This window comes from Oryctolagus cuniculus, chromosome 3 (assembly GCF_051225735.1).
Source record: "Oryctolagus cuniculus isolate XC-2025 breed Fujian yellow rabbit chromosome 3, ASM5122573v1, whole genome shotgun sequence".
NCBI lineage: Eukaryota > Metazoa > Chordata > Mammalia > Lagomorpha > Leporidae > Oryctolagus > Oryctolagus cuniculus.
This window is the reverse complement of record NC_142869.1, coordinates 156,597,603-156,623,840: the sequence shown is the minus strand read 5'-3', so window position 1 is coordinate 156,623,840 and position 26,238 is coordinate 156,597,603. Positions and strand designations below refer to the sequence as shown.

Sequence of the window (26,238 nt, the reverse complement as noted above, 5' to 3'; positions counted from 1 at the left end):
TGAGTGAGGCGCATTTGTGAAACCCTGAATGTGTAGCGAATGTGATCGCTTCGTGGGATAGTTTGGAACACTGGCTGAAATAGAGGGAAGGCTGTGGCAGGAGGAAAAGGAAGCTGATTTGTGATGTTTGTACGTGTGAAAATTGGTGACAGTAAAAGGAAGATTGAGGAAGAGAGGACATTTAAGAAACTTAAGTTGTGGGCTGCTATATTCTCAGTTTTCCCATTTGATCTGAGGGCCAGCTCTTGCGATGTAGTTACTGAAGTCAACGTGTGGTCAGCCCAAGCTGGTTGCTATCACTTTTTAACCACTTTCTCCCAAGCGAGAATCAGTTCATCTTCACATTGGTGGGTGTGGAAAGATCCGCACTGTAACTCAAGGCTACAGTGACAATGACTCATAAAACATCAACAGTAAAAAACTCATACCAAAAATTATGTAATTTCATTCCCACTCCTCATTAGAAGATATGTGTAAGTTTCCTAAATCAAACATGCTGCATCCTAAGTCTTTTCTCTGGTCAATATTGCTGACGAAGCTGATAACAGAAATGCTTATAATATTAAAACTAACCCTATGAGTTATCGGTGGACATCTTTTATTCCTGACATGCTATCTCCTCCTTCATTTCTGTGAGTGGTAATCAATCAGCAAATACTGCTTTCTAAGAAAGAAAATCGACCATCCAAAGATAGTAGGACACACTGGAAATTGTTAGAAATGCCAGTCTTTCTTTGGAAAGAATACAAATCCCCCCAAAACAGGAAGGACACTACTTTTCTTTTTCTTATTCATCCATCAATCATTTATGCATTAAAACTACAAAATATGAGATGAAAATTTACTACATATTGAATTTGCCAAACACAGTTGTGGATGATAATGACATGCTCACAAAAAGTAACATGAGAACATTAAGTTTCAATGAGAAACCTCTTTTCAAGGCTGAATTCTAATCAGAAAATCACAATTGGTATTTTTACATAAAATGGCTGGTTCATACATGGTAGCATGAAGACCTTTGAGTTTATATTAGCTAACTGAAAATAATTTTCAAAATTAAACACTTTAGTGTAAATAAATAATTTCTTAATTATTGTTGTGTTGGAGTAGCCCGAAAGTTCTAAAGCATAACATGGAGATTGAAGGGGCAACAATAAAACACATGTGTTTAATATTCATGGTAACTGTTTGGTTTTCCCTGGTTGTTATATTGTGGACACAGCAAGAAGCTGGTGTAGTGGTATAATTGATTAACTTCTGACAAAAGTCGGCCTTGGCGGCTGTTGGAACTGACCTGTACTCCCTCTTTTCCTTTACAGTTGATTTCAAAGAACTGTAAATTAGGACTTTGCACAAAGGGAAAGAATTCTTAAGTCCTATAAGGTTTGCTCTCTGGAGAGGAAGAATGCTAATGAACAGGAATTTTTGAGGGTCAAAATATGTGAGAACTTTTGGCATCTAAATTGACTGTTCTAAATTTATAGTAACTTCAATAAATATTTATTGAATAGGATTGCATTATTTGTAATAATGTCTACTGACGAACTGAGTCCAACTCTCTGAACTCTGCGTGAAGGCTGGGCTTGGATAAACTCTAAGAGGAAAGCATTCTAGGGGTTTATATGAGGGTGCTGATGTGGGTCATCCTTTACTAAAAAGTGCTGTATATAAATGCAAATGAGAGTACAGGAAATTGTGGCATAGGATACAAGTGATGTGATCTGGATTTTCTTAGGTTCTTTCACTGTTGCCAGCAAATCCCTGCTTCAGTGGTTCTCTTGGTAACTAAGGGCCTTTGTGAAGTGGTGGCCCAGAAACAGTTGCCCAAGAGCTAGGCTGTTTCAGCAGGGAATGGGAGAAAGGATGACAGCATGATAGCATCCATTCCTTTCCCCATTCCCTACATCCAACCCCCAGTGCAAACAATAATCTGTGCTCAGTGACCTCCCATCCTCTGGCCATTTGCTGTAGAGAAGAGTTGTCCCAAACCCAGAGAATGCATCCTGCTTGCCTTAAAACCAGGGACAGAATAGCTGTACTTCTTGCCAATACTTGCTTCATACCTGAGTATGTGACTGGGTTCTATCCAATGAATCGAGGAGTGAGCTGCTTCAAGACTCCTAGGAGAGGCTTCCTTGATCTGAAGATAGACCATCAGAGGAAACCATTTCTTCTTCCTCTGGAGGTAGTAACTGGGTGTGCTGCCTAGATTTGCACATATGTTTTGTGACCATGAGTGGGGACAGCTGAGGGCAACATGGAGATACATTGTGTAGATCAGAGGAACAAGGAAGGATAAGAATGGAGTCCATGGTATGATATTACTGCATGGATGAACTGCTATTTCAGAACTTCCTCTATTACCTATTGTGACATTTTGAGTTGAATTTTCGGGTTTGCATTCAGTGCTGGACAGAGTTAACATATAAAATGTAGGAAACGCAGTTATATTTGAATTTCAGATAGACTTAGTACAATTTGTTTTCAGGATACGTATGTCCAATGTGATGAAACAACTGGGTCATGCTTGCATCAAAAATACTTTTGTTGTTTACCTGAAATTAAAATCTGATTAAGCATTTGTGTTTTATCTGTCAACCCTAAGTTGTAGTCGACAACAGTCTACTTAAATCAGTAAAGGAAAGATTTTCTCAGGTCCTATTGGGTTTACTGTTGTTGTTTTTTTTTTTTTTTTTAAAGATTGACTTACTTATTTGAGAGGTAGAGTTACAGGCAAAGAGAGAGGGAGAGGCAAAAAAAAAAAGGTCTTCCATCTGCTAGTTCGCTCCCCAGATGGCCACAATGGCCAGAGATGGGCTGATTCGAAGCCAGGAGCCAGGAGCTTCTTCTAGGTCTCCCATGCTGGTATAGGGGCCCAAGCACCTGGGCCATCTTCTGCTGCTTTCTCAGGCCATAGCAGAGAGCTGGATAAGAAGTGGAGCAGCTGGGACATGAACCAGCACCCATGTGGGATGATGGCACTGCAGGCAGACTTACCCCACTATGCCACAGTGCCGGCCCCAGGTATACTGTTTCAGAAATGAAAGTTCAAGGTAGATTTACCAATTATAGTTTGAGTAAACATATTTGAAATTCAGTTTAAGTTTCAAATGACTAATGAAGAATGTCGAGGAGCTGGAGTCTGGCCTAGCAGTTAAGATGCCTGTGTTGCAACCTGGACTGAGTGGATTTGATCCCCAGCTCCCATCCTGGCTGCAGTTTCCTGCTACTGCAGAGCATGGGAGTCAATGGTGAAGGACCAAGTGATTGGGTGCCTGCCACCCATGTGAATTCTCTATCTTCCTCTTATGCGCCCACATGAAGTTAACCCAGGGAGACTTGGATTAAGTTCCTGGCTCCTGGCCTTAGCTTGGCCCTGCCTTGACAATTGTAGGCATTTGGAGAGTGACCCAGTAGTTGGGCATCCCCTTTTTAATATATCTCATTTTCTCTGTTTCTCAAATAAATGTAAAATACCTTGGATATTTTTCTTCTGAAGGCTTTTGTCAATGAATTCTCACCAAGATTTGAAATTTTATTGGAATACAGATTAGCAGTGGCAAAGTCAGACCAATCTTGGACTCTCAGCTTCTTTTCTCACTACCGTGTGGCCCTTGAGAAGTCGCCTATCTGCGTCTCAGCATCGCATTTGTGGTGATGAAGAATTAGTAGACATCTTTAGAGAGGCATTTATTGTGTAAGGTACACATAACAGTTCAAAGCATATTAGATCTCTTTCCCGCAGTGACTGTGAAGATTTGTCCCATGTATACTTGTAAGGGTCTTAAGAAGAATAGAAATTCACTCATGTGGCCCAACACCTGTGCTGCTCTGTTCTCCATAACTGAGTGGAATGAGTGGAATAAGACCCAGACAAACAAGGTTATTGTGGAGCCAGGAACTTGTATTACTTTACCTTGTAGCTGAGTTTTCTCCCTGACTTTGTAACTTACACAGAAGGGACTGCTTGAAAATGCTTATTGATATTATTCTTATATGATTAGAAAACAACTATTTTGCCTTTTTTGGGAAGGTAGGAACTAAATATCTTCAGTGTGAAGCTCAGTAGGTCCCACACACTCAAATAATACTTTATGAAGCACATATAAGAATAGAATTGAGTTTCTGTCCTATAGCCATACAATTTCTCTAATGTATTGTTCTACATTCAAATCCTTGTAGTCATATTGTGAATTCTTCATCCTCCTTTTGTGCACACACACACACACACACACACAAAACAGTTCTTACAGAGAAAAATATAGAGTTTGCCCAATGACAGCTGTGATATCAAATCTTACTGTGCTTCTATAATCCTGCAGAAGAGGAGCTTGGGGAGGGAGGAAACAGCAGCTGCTCCCAAGTCATTGCAGGGCTGTCATTTTAGAGACAGTGTTGCTCACACTCAGGATTCCAAAAGACAGAAACAGGGTAGGGCTAGAGGTAGGTTAACAGGAGAAGGAGTTACAGGAAAGTGTACACAATCAAATTGCCCAGTATCCCAATGACTCAATTGTGGTAAGATCTCCTCTACTGAAATGTTGATTCCCAAAATCTGATGACCATTTATGAGGATTATTAGAGCAATAATTACAGCTCTTAACTTGTAAAATGGGGTTATTAATCCTAATGTATTAACATGGGAGATATGAACCTGAGTAGATTCTTCTACTAGTTTTAAGGTAGCTGTAAAACCTTTGTTGCATCAGTTTTCAAAGTTTGCTGGAGACTACAATTACCTAGGGAGCTTTGAAAAATCTGTGTGTAGGCCACAACTGCTGAGATTCTGATTTAAGTGGTGTGGGATACATTAGAACATCAGGATTTTTTCAAATTTCCCCAAGTGATTTAAAAGTACAATAATTTTAAGAACCGCCAAACTAGGGATAGAGTTATGATTCTAGAAGTCAGTTGGAATCTGAGTAAAGATGAAATGTTAAGCAACTCCTTTAACTTCTTTTTGTTCTATAATCCTTTTGATGGGAGTTCAAATAGTTTGTGGGAAAACGGAATTAAAAGATAAATTTATGCATCTGGTGTTGTGGCGCAGTGGGTTAAGCTTTCGGCTTCAACACTGGCCTCCCATATGTGTGCTGTCTTGAGTCCTGTCTGCTCCACTTCCAAATCAGTTGCCTGCTGATTGGCCAGGAAAAGCAGAAGACGGTCCACATACTTGGGTCACTGCCATCCATGTGGGAGACCCAGATGGAGTTCCAGATTCTGGCTTCAGCCTGGCCCAGCACAGGTCTTTTTGCCTATCTGAGGAGTGAACCAGGGGATGGAAGAACGCTCTCTGTGTGTCTCTTCTTATCTCTCTCACTCTTCTTGCTCATTAACTCTGCCTTTCCAATAAATCTTCTAAAAAAGAGGTCAGTTTATTTTGGTGCAAAAAATTTTGAAAAGTAGTTTTTTTTTTGTAATGTATGTACTTTCATGGAATCTTTGAGGATCTTCATTTTTCATAAATTTCAAATGGGGGGCAAAATAGGCATATTTTAATTCCATTGTTCATGAACTTTTTGAAGGCCCCTTATGTACTAGGAAAAGGGGTACATATGTATTTCTAAAGCCCCTTTTAAAGTTTTATTATTCCTGGGTGTTGATCCTTAAAATTTATAAATTAAGGCCTGCGTTGCGGCTCAATAGGCTAATCCTCCCCCTGCGGTGCCGGCACACCGGGTTCTAGTCCTGGTCAGGGCGCCGGATTCTGTCCTGGTTGCCCCTCTTCCAGGCCAGCTCTCTGCTGTGGCCTGGGAGTGCAGTGAAGGATGGCCCAAGTGCTTGGGCCCTGCACCCCATGGGAGACCAGGATAAGTACCTGGCTCCTGCCTTCGGATCAGCGTGGTGCACCGGCTGCAGTGGCCATTGGGGGGGTGAACCAATGGCAAAAGGAAGACCTTTCTCCCTCTCTCTCTCTCACTGTCCACTCTGCCTGTCAAAAAAAAAATTTAAAAAATATAAATTAAGTTGAAAGTACTTAACTCTCTTCTAGAAATAGAAGAGGAATGTACTTCTGCGACAGAAATCAGTGCTCTCTTCTCAGTTTTTTTTTTTTTTTTAAGATTTTATTTATTTATTTGAAAGGTAGAGTTACAGACAGTGAGAGGGAGAGACAGAGGACAGAGAGAAAGGTTTTCCACCCACTGGTTCACTCCACAAATAGCCACAATGGCCAGAGCTGGGCTGATCCAAAGCCAGGAGCCAGGACCTTCTTCTAGGTCTCCCACACAGGGGCAGGGGCTCAAGGGCTTGGGCCATCTTCCACTGCTTTCCCAGGCCACAGCAGAGAGCTGGATTGGAAGTGGAGCAGCCAGGACTCGAACCGGGGCCCATACTGGATGCTGGCACTGCAAAGGGAGGATTAACCTGCTGCACCACTGTGCTGGCCCCTCTCTTCTCAGTTTTAATGATTCAGACTCCCCTCAGTGCTGGGGGTGTTTACTCTCAGGAATGTGTGGCACCTACAGCATTCAGATGGCTCTGCTTATAACACCCACATGTCCTGATCTGAACAGAAACTGAAGATAAAAATGGATTTCTTTGCTTTCCTCTGTGAATCCAGAAGCAGCTTTTGTGCCAGACTCAGAGTCATTGGATGGGTGACGGGACATTTTGCTTAGTGCTTTGTGTGGATGGCTAAAATCATTACACCTTTGCAAGCTTTCTGTCTGATATACTGCTTAGCTGACTTATTGGGGATTTTCCAACTAACCCAGGACCTTGGTGTTTCATCTTTTGGTCTTGATGTTAGTTCTCTCTGAATGAGAAGGTGTGCCATCGTGCCGGTGTTGTTCCTGAAAGCAACTGACCCCACACAGGCAGGCAAGGGTAGGCAGGCCTTCAATACTCTTTTCTTTTCCTGCCAGGAAATTGAAGGACTCCAGTTATTAGCTTTTCTCAAAGACATTGCTTGTATTCCTGGTAATTCATATTTGCTGGTGAAGGTTTATCTGCCACGCCATGAGCACAAAAATAATCACACAAACGTGTTGTATTTTGAGGCATAAAACACCCAAATTGAGGCCGGCGCCATGGCTCACTTGGCTAATCCTCCACCTGCGGCTCTGGCACTGCGGGTTCTAGTCCTGGTCGGGGCACCGGATTCTGTCCTGGTTGCTCCTCTTCCAGTCCAGCTCTCTGCTGTGGCCTGGGAGGGCAGTGGAGGATGGCCCAAGTGCTTGGGCCCTGCACCCGCATGGGAGACCAGGAGGAAGCACCTGGCTTCTGCCTTCGGATCAGCGTGGCGCACTGGCTGCAATGCACCAGCCATAGCGGCTACTTGGGGGGTGAACCAACAGAAAAAGGAAGACCTTTCTCTCTCTCTCTAACTCTGCCTGTCAAAAAAAAAAAAAAAAAAAAAAAATCCAAATTGAAAGTGGAGAATATGACCCAGTGATTTTTCTGGAGTGTGAAACTTATTTCTAAAAGGTAAGATACCTTTGGAAGGATCGTCGCCTAGTCTTACTTGAAACTGTTAGTTTCTCAGTAAAAACATGCAAAGAGGCACTTTTCCGAACTCCCACTGCCAACTACATATTTCAAGATCAATCACTCATTGAAAACTCCAAACAAGTTTGCTGGGAGACATTCTGGCAACTTTCATCTTGCCTTACTTGTGAAGCCCTTAAAGCGCGTTCCCTCCCTCTTCTGGGTGTCAGAGTGGCCCCGGTGGCCCCGAGTGCCGTTAGTGGTGCATGAAGGGGGAAAGAACTGTTTTTCACAACCGGGGAGGGCAGCCGAGCCATCAGGAGGTTCATAGGGCACCACGCTAGTGACAAATCACAGGAGGTGGTTCCATTAAGGTTGTGAAAACGAGTTTCTCATTGCAGGAACTGGGCTGAGCCACCCATTACCCCCCTTCTCAAACACAAATATTTTCATATAATAAAAGCCTGCTTCGCTATGGTCGTAACCCAGCCTCCATTTCTCCGACCCCACCATTTTAAAGGGGTTTGCTGAGCAAAGTTTCCAGGCTCTATCTTTTTCCTGCACCGTGTCTTGCAGAGGTGAGGAGCCCTTTGGGGTCTCTCGCCGGGTGAGGGGGACAAGAAACACCCACTAGGACCCAACCCCGGCAGCCAGCGGCCCGAGCATGCGCTGAGAGTTTGTGCAGCTGGCCCTGGCTGCCGCCGCTGCCTCGTCCGGACTTGGCAAGGACTTGGGAGGGAAGGGACAGCGGCGCTGGGAGGTGGCTTAGCAGAGACTTTCCAGCAACTGCTGCCCAGGACTTTTTTTTTTTTTTTTTTTCCCCTTTTTTCCCAGGAGGCGGCCGCTGTGGCGGCGGCGGCGGCGGCGGCGAGGGGAGAGGAAGAGAAGGAAGCGTCTGCAGTTTGAGCCCATGCAGTTCTTTGGCTGTGCGGGAGGAGGGTCCCTGCCTCGATGAGTCCCCAGTGTGTGTCCCCGACTGTTCCCCGGCGGGAGTGGGGCGCGGAGCCCTGCGCCAACGGTGAGTGACCGCGCGTCTCGGGTCCTCCCTGCCCGCGGTGCCACCAGCCCGGCGGCTGGGTGCCCAGCCACTTCGAGGCTGGCTTCCGAGCTGACCCCCGCGCCCTGCCGGGGGCGCGCGCACGCGGTGGCGGGGCTGCTGGCCGCGCCGGCTTTGTGCTCCGCAGGCGGCCGGGAGCGCTCCGTCTTGTCTCTCTGAGTGGCCGGGGCCGGGGGAGGGCGACCCAGTGACTAACCCGGCGTCTGCACAGCTGCACCGGCGCCCCCTCCCCATCCCCGCCCCCACTCGGGCTAATCCATCATTCTGGGACCGAAAACCTCATTTCTCACATTGTCCCAAGGAAACCCTAGTCGCCGGGCGGAATCCCTGCTACGCGCTGCGCCCCCTCCGGTCCCCCGTGTTCATGCCCGAGCTGCGGGACCGGGAGGTGCGGACGTGCGAGTTTGGTGGGCTCGGGAGCCGTCCTAAGGAGGAGGGCGCGAGTGCCTTCCGGCTCGCCAGTGGCGCCTGTGACGTCTCCCGGGGACAGCTCCAAGCAGAACTGTCCCCCAGGAGGGGCGCGGGTCGAGGGAGGTTTTAAGGAGTCCCGTGGGAAAGCAGAGGTACCCGCCGAGTGTCCCCTGAGAACGGGAGTTTACTGTGCGCCTTCATTCATCCCCAGAGCCTGTCTTTCCTTTGCCCGGCAGGTGTTATCTGAAGCTGGGTGGGAACTTCTGGGAGCTCAGTGCTGCAGCTTTAACAGGGGCGTTTTGATGAAGGGTGTCTCCGAGGAACCAGGCTTTGGGACCCTCCGGACCCAGCCGGGGACGGAGGGTGGGGCTGGCCCTGGAGGGCTGCCTGCTGACAAGTCCCCTGTTCTCCCCCGCGCCCGGCAGATCGCTCCTTTTTGGCCGGCGAGGATAGGATGTGGTGAAAGGATGGGGCTTCTCCCTCGCGGGGCTCACAATGGCCAGAGAAGACTCCGTGAAGTGCCTGCGCTGCCTGCTCTATGCCCTCAATCTGCTTTTCTGGGTAAGTCAAACAGTTCCACGGCGCCAACAGGTGGGGACGGCTGGACCGGGCTTCCTGAAGCCACCAGATAATGCGCCAGAGGGCATGGCCAAGCATTATTTAATTACATGGGCTCACACCCTCTATTTTTACAGAAGCAAAATTTGACCTTCTTGAAATGCCTTTGATCTAACTCGAGCTACATTTGTAATTAGAAAAAAGAAATCCACCCCTGGATACTAGCGGCAGTAAAATTAGACTTGAAGTTAATCTAGGGATATAAATAAATACACGTGCTTGTACCCGTCGATAAGAAAATTATGACATACTACTTAGGGAACCGCTTGTTTGCAGGACTTTCAGATAACTGTGCAAGCCATACATTGTTTCTCCATGTCACCCTAGCCTATGAAGTTTGGTTGGGACTGGCGCTCTTAATATTTTTTCTTGGTAAAGATTCATACCTAGGTATCCTATCAAAGAAGTAGGTAGGGTTTTCTAGGGGATCCCATAAGTTCTGAAAGGTGGTTTTCGTGTAGCTGTTTCTAAGTTGGTGAAGTGTAAGGAATTTTGTGTATACTTTTGGAAAATCCCATGACTATTTAAGGGAATAAAATACATAAAATTTAAGAAACTCATGGAAATCTTTATGCCCTATGGGTTACCGACTTTTTAATGCCTTATGCTCAGGCATATATTTTCATAAAGTGTTATTAATAATCATTAGTATTTATGTAACATAGGAAAATATAAAAATTAAAACTTACTGCTTCAGTAGGCTGTCATACTTAAGTAGGTACTTTTTTTTATTTTTGCTATTTCTGGGATTCTAGAATTTTCTTTTAAAAATGTTAATATGGAACTTTGTTGGGGGGAGGAGTGCTGCCTGACTGGCATTGACCAGTGTTTTCTTCATGGGATCTTGCATGTGGCCTCCAGAGGATGACCTTTTGGTTGATAGACTGTTTGAGGATGATACCATTTTAAGGTGACAAACCTTTGTTAAGCAAATAATCTGGAATATATCTAACATGACAGTACTTTTCTCTCAACGTGAAAATTAAAACATTGAGTAAATTCACCATTTAGAAATGTAAAATCGCTAACTGATCTTATTGTAGTTTTTAATTCTTAAAAGGTACATTTTAAACTGGATCACTACATTACTTATCTATAAGGTATTAAGATTTCGAACTTTTTTCTTAAAGTGTATTTATCACTCGTATTTAATAGCCTCTTACGTTTCTACCTTAGGCCTTTTAATTCAAAAATCATCACATTCTGTTACTAAAAAGAACTTTAGAAATGGCCTTGCTGAACTTCCTTCCCTTGTGAATGAGGAAATAAGTGAGGGTTAGATGACTTGCCAAAGGTCAGATAGTCCAATGGTGGCAATTCTTGGAGCACCGCTTACCTTTCCTTCTCCTAGACAGTGCCTTTAACGTGTAGCCTTAATTTTTAACTTTGGAATTACTAAGTTTTGTTGTTGTTGTTCAGTAAAGAATAAAGCTCTGGAAACCTTTTTTTGGGTTTGTTTTTTGAAAGATTTCTTTATCTACTTGCATGGCAGAGTGAGAAGGGGGGAGATCTTTCATACAGTACTTCACTTCCCGGATGCCTGCAGTAGCCAGACCAGTGCCAGGATCCAGAAACCCCATCCTGGTCTTGCACAAGGGGCAGGAACCCTAGTACCTGGGTCGTCACCTGCAGCGTGCAGGTGCATTAGGAAGAAGCTGGGTGAGAAGCAGAGGCAGCAGTTGGTCCCAGACCCTTGGCTATGGGATGCAGCATCCCTGGTGGTGGCTTCACCTCTGCCTCCTAAGGCCTGCCCCTGAAAACTTCCTTAACAATGATTATCATGTGAGGGGGAAAACTCCAAATCATTTAACAGGACTATTGCTTTTCTGAAAAATGTAATTTGCTTAAAAGCTCCTAAACCTTAAACTCTTCCAGGAGTTTCATTCCACAGAGAATGAAACCTGTTATGTCTCTGCCGTTCTCCTATACTACAGTTTTCTAACTTTGTGTGTTTTGATTTTATCTGGCTTGCTTTCCTTTTCCTCCGACCCTCCTCTTCTCCCAGTATCACCTCCTCTCCAGCATGGTCATCCAGGTTAACCACCTAGTATGCATCCCTATGTATTTTAAGTTGTTTCACGCAAATATGTATTTGCTCGTATCTGCCCACATGTACCCATTCGTATCATGGACATTCATGATTTTTTATCTTTGTTAAATTGTTTTTCTGCTGAATTTGAGCCATTGGAGTGTCTTTGTTATGTTGAAACACAATTTCATCAACAAAACAAAGTAATTTGGTATCATATAAAGCTAACATACAAAATAGCTAATGGAGTACTTCTGTGTTTGCAAGGCACTTTCAGTATCTCCTATTCTGTACAATGGGAATAATCGTTTCTGTTTTTAGAGTTGCGAGGATTAGAGCTAATATCCATAAAGCACGTAGGACAGTGGCACAAAAATGCTGTCTGTGTGGAGCAGTATTTGTGGTTGTCGTTGCTCCAGTGACTACTAATTGAAAATGGAGTGGAGGAGGTGGATGGCTCCTATCTTTGTGGTGGTGACGGTGGTAATTGTTATTGATAGGATTAGTGCTGCTACTACTGCTACAATTACAATGATTTATTTGACTGGACCTTGTCCTGGGGATTTGTCCCCTAGAAATAAAACTACCATTATACTCCATTGCTTGTCTGTTTGCTGCCATCTGCTTGGCATTATGGCACTTTTTAATTTTTGCCAATCTGAAAAACTTAAGGTGTTATCTTACTGTTACTTTATTCTATACTCTTCCCAAAGCAGTGAATAGGATAGGAGCATCATTTTATATTTTTGTTCCACATGTTTCAACTGATATTTCATATTGGTTAATTACTTCATGGTTTTCATGTAGGTTTATTCTGTTGTTTATTGATTTAATTTATGTTATCTGTTGCTACGCAATAGTTAAAACAAATATTCACAAATCTTTTTATTTTTTAAAGATATATTTTATTTATATGAAAGGCAGAGTTACAGACAAGGTAGAGACAGAGAGAGGGAGGTCTTCCATCCACTGCTTCACTCCCAAAATGGCCGCAATGACCAGGGATGGACCAGGTCAGAGCTAGGAGCTTATTCTGGGTCTCCCATGTGGGTGCAGGGGCCCAAGCACTTCAACCATTCTCTGATGCTTTCCCAGCTGTGTAGCAGGGAGCTGGATCAGAAATAGCGCACCTGGTACTGGAACTGGTGACCATATTAGATGCCAATGCTGCAGGCCAGGGCTTTAACCTGCTGCACCACAGTGCCGGCTTCTCATATATCCTTTTTAAAAACTTTTATTTGCTGGAGCCAGCATCGTGGCATAGCAAGTTAAGCTTCTACCTATGATGCCAGCATCCCATGTGGGCACTGGTTCAAGTCCTGGCTGCTCCACTCTGATCCAGCTTCCTGCTAATGTGCCTGGGAACGCAGTGGAGGATGGCCCAAGTGCTTGGGCCCCTGCCACCCAAGCTGGAGATCTGGATGAAGCTCCTGGCCCCTAGCTATAGCTTGGCCTAACCCTGGCCATTACTGCCATTTGGGAAGTAAACCAGTGCATAGAAGACATCTCTCTCTCTTTCCTCCTTCCCCCATAACTCTGCCTTTTAAATAAATAAATTAAAAAAATTATTTGAAAGAAGAGAGAGAGAGAGATAAACAGACATAGAGAGATCTTCTGTCTACTCCCCAAATGCCTGCAAAACCCACTGGGCCAGTCTGTAACCAGACTTTGGGGATTGAATCCAGGTCTCCACTTGGGTGGCAGGAATCTAACTATTTGAACCATGACCACTGCCTCCCAAGATGCCTGTTAGTGGGAAGCTGGTAGCAGAAGTGGAATTGGGACTTAAACCCAGGCACTCTGTTACGGGATGAAGAACTTCCAAGTGGTGACTGAACCACTGAGCCAGTGCCAGCCCCATCTATCCTTTTTTTTGACAGGCAGAGTGGACAGTGAGAGAGAGAGAGACAGAGAGAAAGGTCTTCCTTTTACCGTTGGTTCATCCTTCAGTGGCCACCGCGGCTGGCGTACCTCGCTGATCCGAAGGCAGGAGCCAGGTGCTTCTCCTGGTCTCCCATGCGGGTGCAGGGCCCAAGCACTTGGGCCATCCTCCACTGCACTCCCTGGCCATAGCAGAGAGCTGGCCTGGAAGAGGGGCAACCAGGACAGAATCCGGCGCCCCGACCGGGACTAGAACCCGGTGTGCCGGCACCGCAAGGTGGAGGATTAGCCTAGTAAGCTGCAGCGCCGGTCCCATCTATCCTTTTTAATGTAATTTTTCTATAGATAATTATATATTCTTTTGTATGTTCTTTTATTGTCTTATTTTCTTGTAAAACACTTGTGTTTCTTATCTTGGTTAAAGTTTTTATTTCCATATGGACTTTCAGATTATTTTATCTAATTAAAAATATCTATTAGGACTTTTGTTAAAATCCCATGAAATGTATATGCTAACTTTTATAATTTTTTTTTTTTGACAGGCAGAGTGGATAGTGAGAGAGAGAGAGAGACAGAGAGAAAGGTCTTTCTATTTCCGTTGGTTCATCGCCCAATGGCCACTGTGGCCGGTGCACTGCGCTGAGCCAGGAGCCAGGTGCTTCTCCTGGTCTCCCATGCGGGTGCAGGGCCCAAGCACTTGGGCCATCCTCCACTGCACTCCCTGGCCACAGCAGAGAGCTGGCCTGGAAGAGGGGCAGCCAGGACAGAATCCGGCGCCCCAACCGGGACTAGAACCCAGTGTGCCGGCGCCGCAGGCGGAGGATTAGCCTATTGAGCCCCTGCGCCAGCCAGTATATGCTAACTTTTAGAGAACTGGCATTATTCTTTCAATATTAGAGCAGGATTTATTGATTGCCTATTTCATTATCAGTTCAAATTTTCTTTCCTATTTATTTATTTGTTTATTTTTAGGGAAAGAAACTGGTACTCAGCTAAGTTGAGAAACTCAGTCGTCAGTAGCAGAACGGGAATTCAGAGTCCAGCTTTGTTTCTTATCCAAGTGCAGCAGAAGTTACCTACTGGAACAGTGGAGGATTTATTTGCAGTGAAGAAGCCAAGTAAACATCCTTAGTAGGAAGGGATTAGCTGTCCACCTGCTCATTCCAAGTCCACCAGAGCAGGGTGCTCAAACCTCAGTGTGATGGCGAATTACCTGGGCATCTTAGCATGGCAGGAGCCAGGCCCAGGAGCCTGCATCTCTAGCAGGCATCTCTGGGATGCTGCTGCTGCCGGCCAGGGACCAGGGACCACCCCCCGAGGAGCAAGGTTTTAGTCAGGGCTTTTAGTTCTCGTGGAAGTTGCAAGTAGAGCAAACAGTGGTGAGCTCTGGAGAGGGGGCTTGCCCCCTCACAGTAGTTTGCAAGATTTAGAAATCTGTCTTCATTCCTGCTGGGTCCACAGCTGTGGCCTTGTACTCTTCAGTCAGCATTTTCAATAGACTTATTTCTGTCTACTTCTAGTACGTTGCTACCTTCTCTAACTCCTTAGGAGTTTAGGGAATATCTCAACTGTGGAAACACTGGATAGCCTATACAATTTTGTTTTGCACTATTAGGAGTCAAAAATCAAATTCATGTAAGGATAAAAGAATGCATCTTGAGCATTTTTTAAGGGTGAGACATGGGTAATATCTAAGAGGAAACAATCCATAGCACCTTCATGGTCACAAGCATTCTGCATTCTCTTCCATGCTATGGATTCAGTCAACTGATTTGCCATCTTTTAAATGTCTCTTCCATGTTCTGAGGAAGTGTGGTCATGGAACAGTGGTACTGGGGCTGGCAGACAGCTATTGGGCCTTTTAGTTTGTCGTGGGTGTTGTGGGTTTGTAAAGCGAGGGGCACATGGAACACAGTGCAGGTGGGTAAACTTTCCCACAAGCTGTCTTTTCAATTAATTAATTATTTATTTGAGAGGAAGTCAGAGAACGAGTAAGAGACCATGTTCTCATCTGCTGGTTCATTCCGCAAATTTCCACAATGACTATGGCTAGGCCAGGATTGGAGCCAGGAACTTAATCCAAGTCTCCCATGTGGTTGGCAGGAACCCAATTACTTTTACCATCACCACTCACTGCCAGGGTCTGCATTAGGAGGAAACTGTAATCCAAAGCTGGAGCCAGGATTCAAACCCAGGAACTCTGAGATGGGATGCAGGTACCTTAACCAACAGCTTAAATCAAGGTTAAATGCTTACCCTTACAAAGAGAAAGGACATGGGTTTCCTTTACTTACAATTTATCACACTTTTACTGGATTTTTCTAAGATTTATTTGTTTGAAAGGCAAAGATACAGAGAGAGAGAAGGAGGGAGGGAAGGCAGGGAGAGAAGGGGGAGAGGGAGGGCAGGGGAGAGGAAGTCTTCTATCCACTGGTTCATTTCCCAAATGGCTGCAATAGCTGGGGCTGGGCCAGGCTGAAGCCAGGAGCTTCTTCCAGGTCTCCCATGTGGGTGCAGGGCCCGGGGGTTTGGGCCATCCTCTGCTGCTTTCCTAGCTACATTAGTAGGGAGATGGATTGGAAATGGAACGGCTGGGGTTTGAACTGATGCCTACATGGGATGCCAGCACTGCAGGTGGAGGCTTAACCTGCTACCCCACAGCACTGATCTCCTTTCTACCACTTTAAAGATGACTTCTGTAGCCTTATGCAATGAATATTTGCTGTTCATTTAGATGGCAGTTTTATGCTATTACAAATATGGATAATTATGATTCTCTTTGAAAACTCCCAAAGATTGTGAACACTTAACATTTATCAAATGTGTTTATAAATTTCCAAAAATATAATATCCTATTTTTGTCTTTTTAAAAACTAGTAATAAGTAGTAGAATTTGTAAAAGATATGTTTATTTATTTTCATTTCACTTGAGAGGCAGACACACGTACCTAGAGACAGGGAGACAGAGAGAGATCTTCCATTCACGAATTGACTCCCCCAATGCCTGTTACCACCAGTGCTGGGCAGGTCCAAACTGGGAGCCTGAAATTCAATTTCCATCTCCCTTATGGGTGTCAGGGACCCAAGGAGTGAAATCATCACCGGCTACCTTGCACAGTGTGCGTTAGTAGGAACCTGGCATCAGAAGTGAAGCTAAGTTTTGAAACCAAGCTCTCCAGTATGGGATGTGGGCATCCCAAGTGATATCTTAACCACTATGCCAAACACCCATCCCCATCTGTAGTTTTAAACTCCATTTCTTACCATTAGAGAAGAACTGCTGTTTTTTACCTACCATTACTAAAGATAGCAGCAGTGAGGATAATCTATCTTGATGAAATATGGAGAGAAACTTATGAAAGAAAGCCCAAGAAAGTGCACAAGAAATCTAGTTCATGTTTTTGGGATATACTTGTATGTGAGGTAGAGGGAACAAAAGGGTCTCAATTTTCTGTTTCTTGGCTTTCCGCTGTAGGGAACCTTACTTAGGTATTTGTCTCATGCAGACCCTGAAGTTATTCTTGGCAGGTGGAAGATTGCATTCACAGGACATTTATATAGTTCCATTAAAATACCACTTTTTAAATGGGTGCCTCCAACTTTGTACTATGAATGGCATTCATGTTTTCTTTAACTCTTCCTAGAGAGCAGTGCAGAGCCCTCCAACGCGTATTTATGCTCTTTTAACATAAACTTTCTCCATGAAAAATGCCTTTCTTCTCAGGGCAAAGCTGATTCTTTTATACATTTATGGCTCAGTTGGGCAGACTTGAGCCATTGCATGCTTCTTAAGGAAGGCTTTTGCAGACATACATGGCAAATTCGTCTGAGCTCATCCTTCTACAGACTGGAGCATCTGACTCCACTCAGGGAGTAATCCAGGCTGGGAGACTGTGGAAGTGAAGTTTGCTGCAGTTGGACTGCCCAGAATTTCATGCAGAGCAAGTCATTTTACTGTTCTTTTACCTGCCGTGCCTTTAGGGTGACCACATATTTTGCTATGGAAACCGGGATGATTTTGAAAATGAAATGAGGAGATGTCTCCACTAGTTATAACAGAACAACAGAGCCTTCAAATGGTTCCGTCCTGCCTAGAGCAGAATGTATAATCACCGTGTGTACAGGGAGACATGGTTATCTGTAAAAACTACCAGACTAGCTTCAGGGTGCTGCTGATGGATTTAACTTTAATTAATAGATGTTCATGCTGAAATGATAGCCTACTGTGATCTCTGGCCTTCATTTCAGCCAACTTTTACTGGGTCTGTTCTTTCCCAGCACTTGCAAACAGTGCTATCTGATTGCTCTCTTCTGCACAGTACATGGGAAGCTGGAAAGGCATGAACCAATAAAAAAGCAGAGGGGGTCAGGCATGGGGAACAGGAAACAGACCTGTTACCAGGTAGTATTTAAGTTGTGCCGCTAGTCTCCTAATCATAAACAATTGGTCTACATTTACCTTTCAATCAATAAACATTTTTATCTTATTTTTTTTAAAGGAAAGCTCCTAATCCAATTTCTCTGCTTGCAAAATAATCAAGCAGAGGTTCTGAAAGCTTGAGTTACTTGTTCAAGTTTCCTTTGTAGAGACAGAGCTAAAACCTTGGTCCAGATTGCTCTCTGGCATTCTACTCTTTGCTAACAGGTTTGACATACAATGAAAAGTTGAGGTAGGTGGATGTTAGACATCTGTCATCCTTGCACAGAAATCCTATCACTGTCATCTCATGTGAGACAATATATTACATATGGCAAACAGTCAGAGGATTTGAAAGACTGTGTTTTTGGCTGTGAACTTACTATTTTGTGGAAACTATAGGTATGCAGCTCATAATAAATTTAGGGAATGTGCATGCACATACAGTTCTGATTGAGAGAACAACTCAATTCAAGACTTATTTTTCTGTAATTAGATTTAAATGAAATTGAACCATGTCTCCAAGACAACAAGTTTCATATTCTCAGTATTTATTGAGAGCTAGAATTTTCTAAGCATTGGCAAAACAGAATGTGGTAAATGTCCTGCTAAGTAATATATTAAATGTATTTCTATAAGGTAATATTTATGTGCATTATAAATATTTGAGCTACAAATAGTATTACAATATTAGAGAGAATACACTCTGAATGCGCATGATCTTGTCTGATCTCAGAAGCTAAGCAAGGTTGGACCTGGTTAGTACTTGGATGGGAGAAAATATAAGGGACCATAAGCCTAGTTATATGTAAGAATTATGCTGTTCCCCAAAACCTATCTATTTGCTGCTTACAAGAAACACATCTTTCCAACAAAGATGCATACAGACTGAAAGTGAAAGGCTGGAAAAAGATATACCATGCCAAGAGAAATGAAAAAAGAGTGGGTGTAGCCACCTTAATATTGGACAACATAAACTTTACCACAAAAACTGTTAAGAGACACAAAGAGGGGCACTATATAATGATTAAGGGATCAATTCAACAGGAAGATATAACGATTATAAATGTATATGCACCTAATTACAGGGCACCGGTTTATTTAAAAGATTTGTTAAGGGACTTAAAGGGAGACTTATACCCCAATACAGTAATACTGGGGGACTTCAATACCCCACTCTCAGAAATAGATCAACAGGACAGAAGATCAACAAGGAGACAGTAGATTTAAATGACACTGTAGCCCAAATGGATCTAACAGATATCTACAGAACTTTTCATCCTACACATAAAGCATTTATATTCTTCTCAGCAGTACATGGAACCTTCTCTAGGATTGACCACATACTAGGCCATAAAGCAAGTCTCAGCAAATTCAAAAGAATTAGAATCATACCATGCAGCTTCTCAGACCATAAAGGAATGAAGTTGGAAATTAGCAACTCAGGAATCCCTAGAGTATATACAAACACAGGGAGATTGAACAACATGCTCCTGAATGAACAATGGGTCATAAAAGAAATTAAAAGAGAAATCAAAAATTTTCTGGAAGTAAATGAGGATAACAGCACAACATACCAAAACTTATGGGATACAGCAAAAGCAGTGTTAAGAGGAAAGTTTATATCAATAGGTGCCTACATCAAGAAATTGGAAAGGCACCAAATAGATGAGCTTTCAATTCAACTCAAGGATCTAGAAAATCTGCAGCAAACCAGACCCAAATCTAGTAGGAGAAGAGAAATAATTAAAATCAGAGAAGAAATCAACAGGATTGAATCCAAAAAAAAATTACAAAAAATCAGCCAAACGAGGAGCTGGTTTTTTGAAAAAAATAAACAAAATTGACACCCCACTGGCCCAACTAACTAAAAAAAGAAAAGACCCAAATCAATAAAATCAGAGATGAAAAAGGAAACATAACAACAGACACCACAGAAATAAAAAGAATCATCAGAAATTACTACAAGGACTTGTATGCCAGCAAGCAGGGAAATCTATCAGAAATGGATAGATTCCTGGACACATGCAACCTACCTAAATTGAACCAGGAAGACATAGAAAACCTAAACAGACCCATAACTGAGACATAAATTGAAACAGCAATAAAGGCCCTCCCAACAAAGAAAAGCCCAGGACCAGATGGCTTCACTGCTGAATTCTACCAGACATTTAAAGAAGAACTAACTCCAATTCTTCTCAAACTATTCAGAACAATTGAAAAAGAGGGAATCCTCCCAAATTCTTTCTATGAAGCCAGCATCACCTTAATTCCTAAGCTGGAAAAAGATGCAGCATTGAAAGAGAATTACAGACCAATATCCCTGATGAACATAGATGCAAAAATCCTCAATAAAATTCTGGCCAATAGAATGTAACAACACATCACAAAGATCATCCACCCAGACCAAGTGGGATTTAACCCTGGTATGCAGGGGTGGTTCAATGTGCGCAAAACAATCAATGTGATAAACCACATTAACAGACTGCAGAAGAAAAACCATATGATTGTCTCAATAGAAGCCGAGAAAGCATTTGATAAAATACAACACCCTTTCATGATGAAAACTCTAAGCAAATTGAGTATGGAAGGAACATTCCTCAATACAATCAAAACAATTTATGAAAAACCCATGGCCAACATCCTATTGAGTGGGGAAAAGTTGGAAGCATTTCCACTGAGATCTGGTACCAGACAGGGATGCCCACTCTCACCACTGCTGTTCAATATAGTTCTGGAAGTTTTAGCCAGAGCTATTAGGCAAGAAAAAGAAATTAAAGGGATACAAATTGGGAAGGAAGAACTCAAACTATCCCTCTTTGCAGATGATATGATTCTTTATTTAGGAGACCCAAAGAACTCTACTAAGAGACTATTGGAACTCATAGAAGAGTTTGGCAAAGTAGCAGGGTATAAAATCAATGCACAAAAATCAACAGCCTTTGTATACACAGGCAATGCCACAGCTGAGGAAGAACTTCTAAGATCAATCCCATTCACAATAGCTACAAAAACAATCAAATACCTTGGAATAAACTTAACCAAGGACGTTAAGGATCTCTACAATGAAAATTACAAAACCTTAAAGAAAGAAATAGAAGAGGATACCAAAAAATGGAAAAATCTTCCATGCTCATGGATTGGAAGAATCAATATCATCAAAATGTCCATTCTCCCAAAAGCAATTTATAAAATCAATGCAATACCAATCAAGATACTGAAGACCTTCTTCTCAGATCTGGAAAAAATGATGCTGAAATTCATATGGAGACACAGGAGACCTCGAATAGCTAAAGCAATCTTGTACAACAAAAACAAAGCCGGAGGTATCACAATACCAGATTTCAGGATATACTACAGGGCAGTTGTTATCAAAACAGCATGGTAATGGTACAGAAACAGATGGATAGACCAATGGAACAGAATGGAAACACCAGAAATCAATCCAAACATCTACAGCCAACTTATATTTGATCAAGGATCCAAAACCAATCCCTGGCGTAAGGACAGTCTATTCAATAAATGGTGCTGGGAAAATTGGATTTCCACGTGCAGAATCATGAAGCAAGACCCCTACCTTTCACCTTACACAAAAATTCACTCAACATGGATTAAAGACTTAAATCTATGATCCAACACCATCAAATTATTAGAGAGCATTGGAGAAACCCTGCAAGAAATAGGTACCGGCAAAGACTTCTTAGAAAAGACCCCAGAAGCACAGGCAATCAAAGCCAAAATTAACATTTGGAATTGCATCAAATTGAGAAGTTTCTGTACTTCAAAAGAAACAGTCAGGAAAGTGAAGAGGCAACTGACAGAATGGGAAAAAATATTTGCAAACTATGCAACAGATAAAGGGTTGATAACCAGAATCTACAAAGAAATCAAGAAACTCCACAAAAACAAAACAAACAACCCACTTAAGAGATGGGCCAAGGACCTCAATAGACATTTTTCAAAAGAGGAAATCCAAATGGCCAACAGACACATTCAAAAATGTTCAAGGTCACTAGCAATCAGGGAAATGCAAATCAAAACCACAATGAGGTTTCACCTCACCCCGGTTAGAATGGCTCACATTCAGAAATCTACCAACAATAAATGCTGGAGAGGATGTGGGGAAAAAGGGACGCTAACCCGCTGTTGGTGGGAATGCAAACTGGTTAAGCCACTATGGAAGTCAGTCTGGAGATCCTCAGAAACCTGAATATAACCCTAGCGTTCGACCCAGCCATCCCACTCCTTGGAATTTACCCAAAGGAAATTAAATTGGCAAACAAAAAAGCTGTCTGCACATTAATGTTTATTGCAGCTCAATTCACAATAGCTAAGACCTGGAACCAACCCAAATGCCCATCAATGGTAGACTGGATAAAGAAATTATGGGACATGCACTCTATAGAATACTATACAGCAGTCAAAAACAATGAAACCTGGTCATTTGCAACAAGATGGAGGAATTTGAAAAACATCATGCTGAGTGAAATAAGCCAGTCCCAAAGGGACAAATATCATATGTTCTCCCTGATCGGTGACAACTAAATGAGCACCAAAGAGGAAACCAGTTGAAGTGAAATGGACACTAGGAGAAACAGTGACTTGATCAGCTCTTTTGTTGACTGTTGATGTACAATGTAATACTTTATCCATTTTAGTATTTTCTCTTTGTTTTGTTCTAGTACCATTGGTTGAACTCTGTAATTAACACATAATTATTCTTAGGTGTTTAAATTTTAACTGAAAAGTGATCCCTGTTAAATACAAGAGTGGGAATAAGAGAGGGAGGAGATGTACAATTTGAGACATGCTCAATCGGACTTGTCCCAAATGGTGGAGTTAGAATTGTGTCAGGGGATTCCAATACAATCCCATCAAGGTGGCATGTACCAATGCCATCTCACTAGTCCAAGTGATCAATTTCAGTTCACAATTGATCACACTGATAGGTTTAAGAGTCAAAGGGATCACACAAAAAAGACTAGTGTCTGCTAATACTAACTGATAGAATCAAAAAGGGAGAAAATGATCCAACATATGAAGTGGGATACACAGCAGACTCATAGAATGGCAGATGTCCTAAACAGCACTCTGGCATCAGAATCAGCCCTTAAGGCATTCGGATCTGGCTGAAGAGCCCATGCGAGTATTTTAGGCATGGAAAGCCAAGACACTCTGGGAAAAAAAACACACACACCTAAATGAAAGATCTCTGCAAGTGAGATCCCAGTGGAAAGAATGGGGCCATCAAAGAAGGAGGTACCTTTCTCTGAAGGGAAGAGGGAACTTCCACTTTAACTAAGACCCTGTCTGAATAAGATCGAAATCAGCGAACTTGGAAGACTTCCATAGCCTTGGCAGCTCATGACTAGAGCCTGGGGAGATTACTGACGCCATAAATAAGAGTGTCAAATTGTTAAGTCAACAACAGGAGTCACTGTGTACTTACTCCTCATGTGGGATCTGTCCTTAATGTGTTGTCCAATGTGAAGTGATGCTATAACTAGTACTCAAACAGTATTTTACACTCTGTGTTTCTGTGTGGGTGCAAACTGATGGAATCTTTACTTAATATATACTAAATCGATCTTCTGTATATAAAGATAATTGAAAATGAATCTTGATGTGAGTGGAATGGGAGAGGGAGCGGGAGATGGGAGGGGTGCGAGTAGGAGGGAAGTTATGGAGTGGGGAAGCCATTGTAGTCCATAAACTGTGCTTTGGAAATTTATATTTACTAAATAAAAGTTAAAAAAAGGAATTATGCTGTTCCCAACAGTTTAGTTATCATAAGTAATAATTGAAAAATTATTTACATAAATTACTTGGAAAATTAACCAAAATAGCATTATTAGTAAGGAGTCTTGAGTTGCTCATATAAATCATGCTCTTAGATTTAATAACCTCAGAAATAGCATTGAGGTGCTCTAATCTCAATTTAGTGTCTTGCTGTAGGCATGCACTGTATTTACTATTATTGCTATTGTTTTCTTTACTCCAGTGAGTAAAATCACTCCTTGAGGGTAAAATTGTTCTCAGACATATGACATGGCTGGAATTAATGCCTTAGTAAAAGATGTTTATTCTCAGAGTTTCCTGCTTACTGTGGGATGAGAATTTAGGGGAAGGCATTGTGGTACAGCAGGTTAATAAGCTGCTGCTTAGGATGCCTGCATCCCAGATCAAAGTGCCCGAGATGAATCCTGCCTCCACTTCCAATCCAGTTTCCTGCTACTGCATCTGGGAAGCATCTGATGATAGCCTGACTACTTGGGTTCCGACCACCCAAGTGGGTGACCCAGCTTCAGCCTGGCCTAGCCCTGGTTATCATAGACATTTGGGAAGTGAACCATTGGATGGAAAATCTCTCTCTCTCTCACTTTTTCTGTCTCCGTTGTTCTTCCAGAAAATAAATCAATAAATCTTTTTTAAAAATAGGATTAGGATTTGTGTTGGTATTATTTTTTGACTAATGTTATCTGTACAGTTGCAGTACTTGGGTATACTCTCATAGGGGAAAACAAAAATGGTGGCATAGGGTAGAATGCAACATTTGTAGTTTAAGGAACCTTGAGGGTATCTAAGAAGGTTCTAATGTATATAAACCTTTGACATTGTCGTTCAGCAAGAATCTGTCTACTGGGCAACTTCCAGTGACAGAAAATTCAGTTCTTATTAAAACATGTCATAATTATTTTAAAGATCTGTGGTAGTTAGCTTATCCTGCAAGATGAAAACTATCTCCCTTTAATTTAATGATTTTCTCATTTATTCACTTAACATATATTGCACCCCAGTGCTAAGCCCGCTGTCCTGCTGTATGTTGGGGAGCCACGCCATGGTCTGTTCCTTCTGCTGGAGTGACAAGGGTGGGTCAAAAATAGGAAATGAGAAAGTGACTGCTCTATGAGGTCTGTACAAAGAACCCTGAGAGGAGAAGATGTGCTGGCAAGAGGGAGCCAGGAAAACATCTTTTCTCTCAGTTTGAACTGACCTTGAAGGAGAAAGAGAGATTGTTCTGTTCATGTGCATAGGCAATCAGGGGTAGGATGGCATCCCCAGCACAGGCAACTGCATGAGCAAAGACAGAGGCCTTGGGAGGTCTGCCTGCTGTGTTTCTGAGAATTGCAGTTTTGTTGTTGTCTGAACTTAGTAGGGAGCCAGCAGGAATGGCATTGAAGAGCTAGGTTAAAGGGTGATTGCAGAGGGCTCTATGAGTCCTGCTCAAGAGTTTAAACTGTTCTTCAGGAAGGAGTTGGGAAAGAGCCATAAAGAACAGCTGTAAGCTGAAGTCCTTGATCTGTGTTCTACACTGGTAGCTGGAGGCTGGATTGGAAGTGGGAATTTTGTTGTAAGATGATTGTAATCGCCTGGCAAGAGAGGATGAAGGCCTGAGCTAGCTAGAACCAGGGCCTGAACGAGGCAGGAAAGGGGGAGGAATTCAGCAGACGCCTTGCAGGAACAATCTGAAGGACTTGGAACTAATTAGCTGTGGGGCTGAGGAAGAGGGAGAGGTTTGGGCTCTCTGCCCAGTTGCCAGCTTACGTGATTGAAGGGTTGATTATACCATTTGCTAACAGTGGGAGGGACCCAGGGGCTTAAAGAGCAACAGGACTAGTTCAGTTTTAGACATGCCAAAATAGAGGATGGCCACGGGCATCCAGGCAGTAGCTGTGTCCTACAGCTTCCTCTCTTCTGCATTTGGTAAACCTCCAAGTATCTGAAGATTCCATTTCGGAACTGACTTAGGAGGAGTCTGCTCCCTTGAACTGACCGAAGGAGATTAAGAGAAAGCCCTTTGATCTGAAGTGACTTACAAAAATAATAGGAAATATGTTTAGGAGGGTCCCACAGTTTTTTTTTTTTTTTTTTCATATAAATCCTCTATGTCTTAAGAGTTGTTTTTCTAACATTTTATCAGTGAGAAAACTGAGACTTAAGAATGAGTAAATGGCCTGCCCAAAGTCTTACAGTAAAAAAGAAGTCAGGATGGAATTCCTAAGTGGAACTCCAAATCCAGCAGCTTCCCATTGTTAGGAAGGACAAGACCACATATGTCGCTCCTTTGCGGGCAAGGGAGCGACACACATACCTTAAGATGGCTGCTAAGATGCTGTGTGCCTGACCCCTGCTGCTGGCCCCTTCTCACCACCTGTCCTTGAGCACATGCTATCTCCCGCTCTGAGGCCTTTGCTGTTCTTTCTGACCAGGATATTCTCAACACCTCTTTTCCTAATTAACTTCATAATTATCTTTCAGGTCTGAACTATCCTGAAGATGTTCCTCTGACCTTGTAAAATAGATTAGGCACCCCAAAAGGAATTCTCGTACCAATTTGCAATATTTCTTTTTGGTGCTTGTTACAGTTTGCAGTTTACATACTTGCATTTTGGA

The 26,238-nt window shown here is 42.8% G+C and overlaps 1 protein-coding gene across 2 annotated transcripts in view; it reads left to right on the top strand.

The window, feature by feature from the left end:
• Positions 1–7,881: 7,881 nt before the first annotated feature.
• Positions 7,882–26,238, top strand: part of TSPAN12 (tetraspanin 12) — a 92,082-nt gene continuing 73,725 nt past the window's right edge. Inside the window, exons 1-3 of one of the 2 annotated variants that reach the window (XM_008258287.5) lie at positions 7,882–8,009; positions 8,266–8,449; positions 9,325–9,460. In XM_008258287.5, the coding sequence (XP_008256509.1) occupies positions 9,395–9,460 (66 nt within the window). In that variant the 5' untranslated portion in view covers positions 7,882–8,009; positions 8,266–8,449; positions 9,325–9,394. Of the gene's footprint in view, positions 8,010–8,265; positions 8,450–9,324; positions 9,461–26,238 lie in introns of those variants that run through there. The other variant, XM_070071254.2, reaches the window with a different exon arrangement.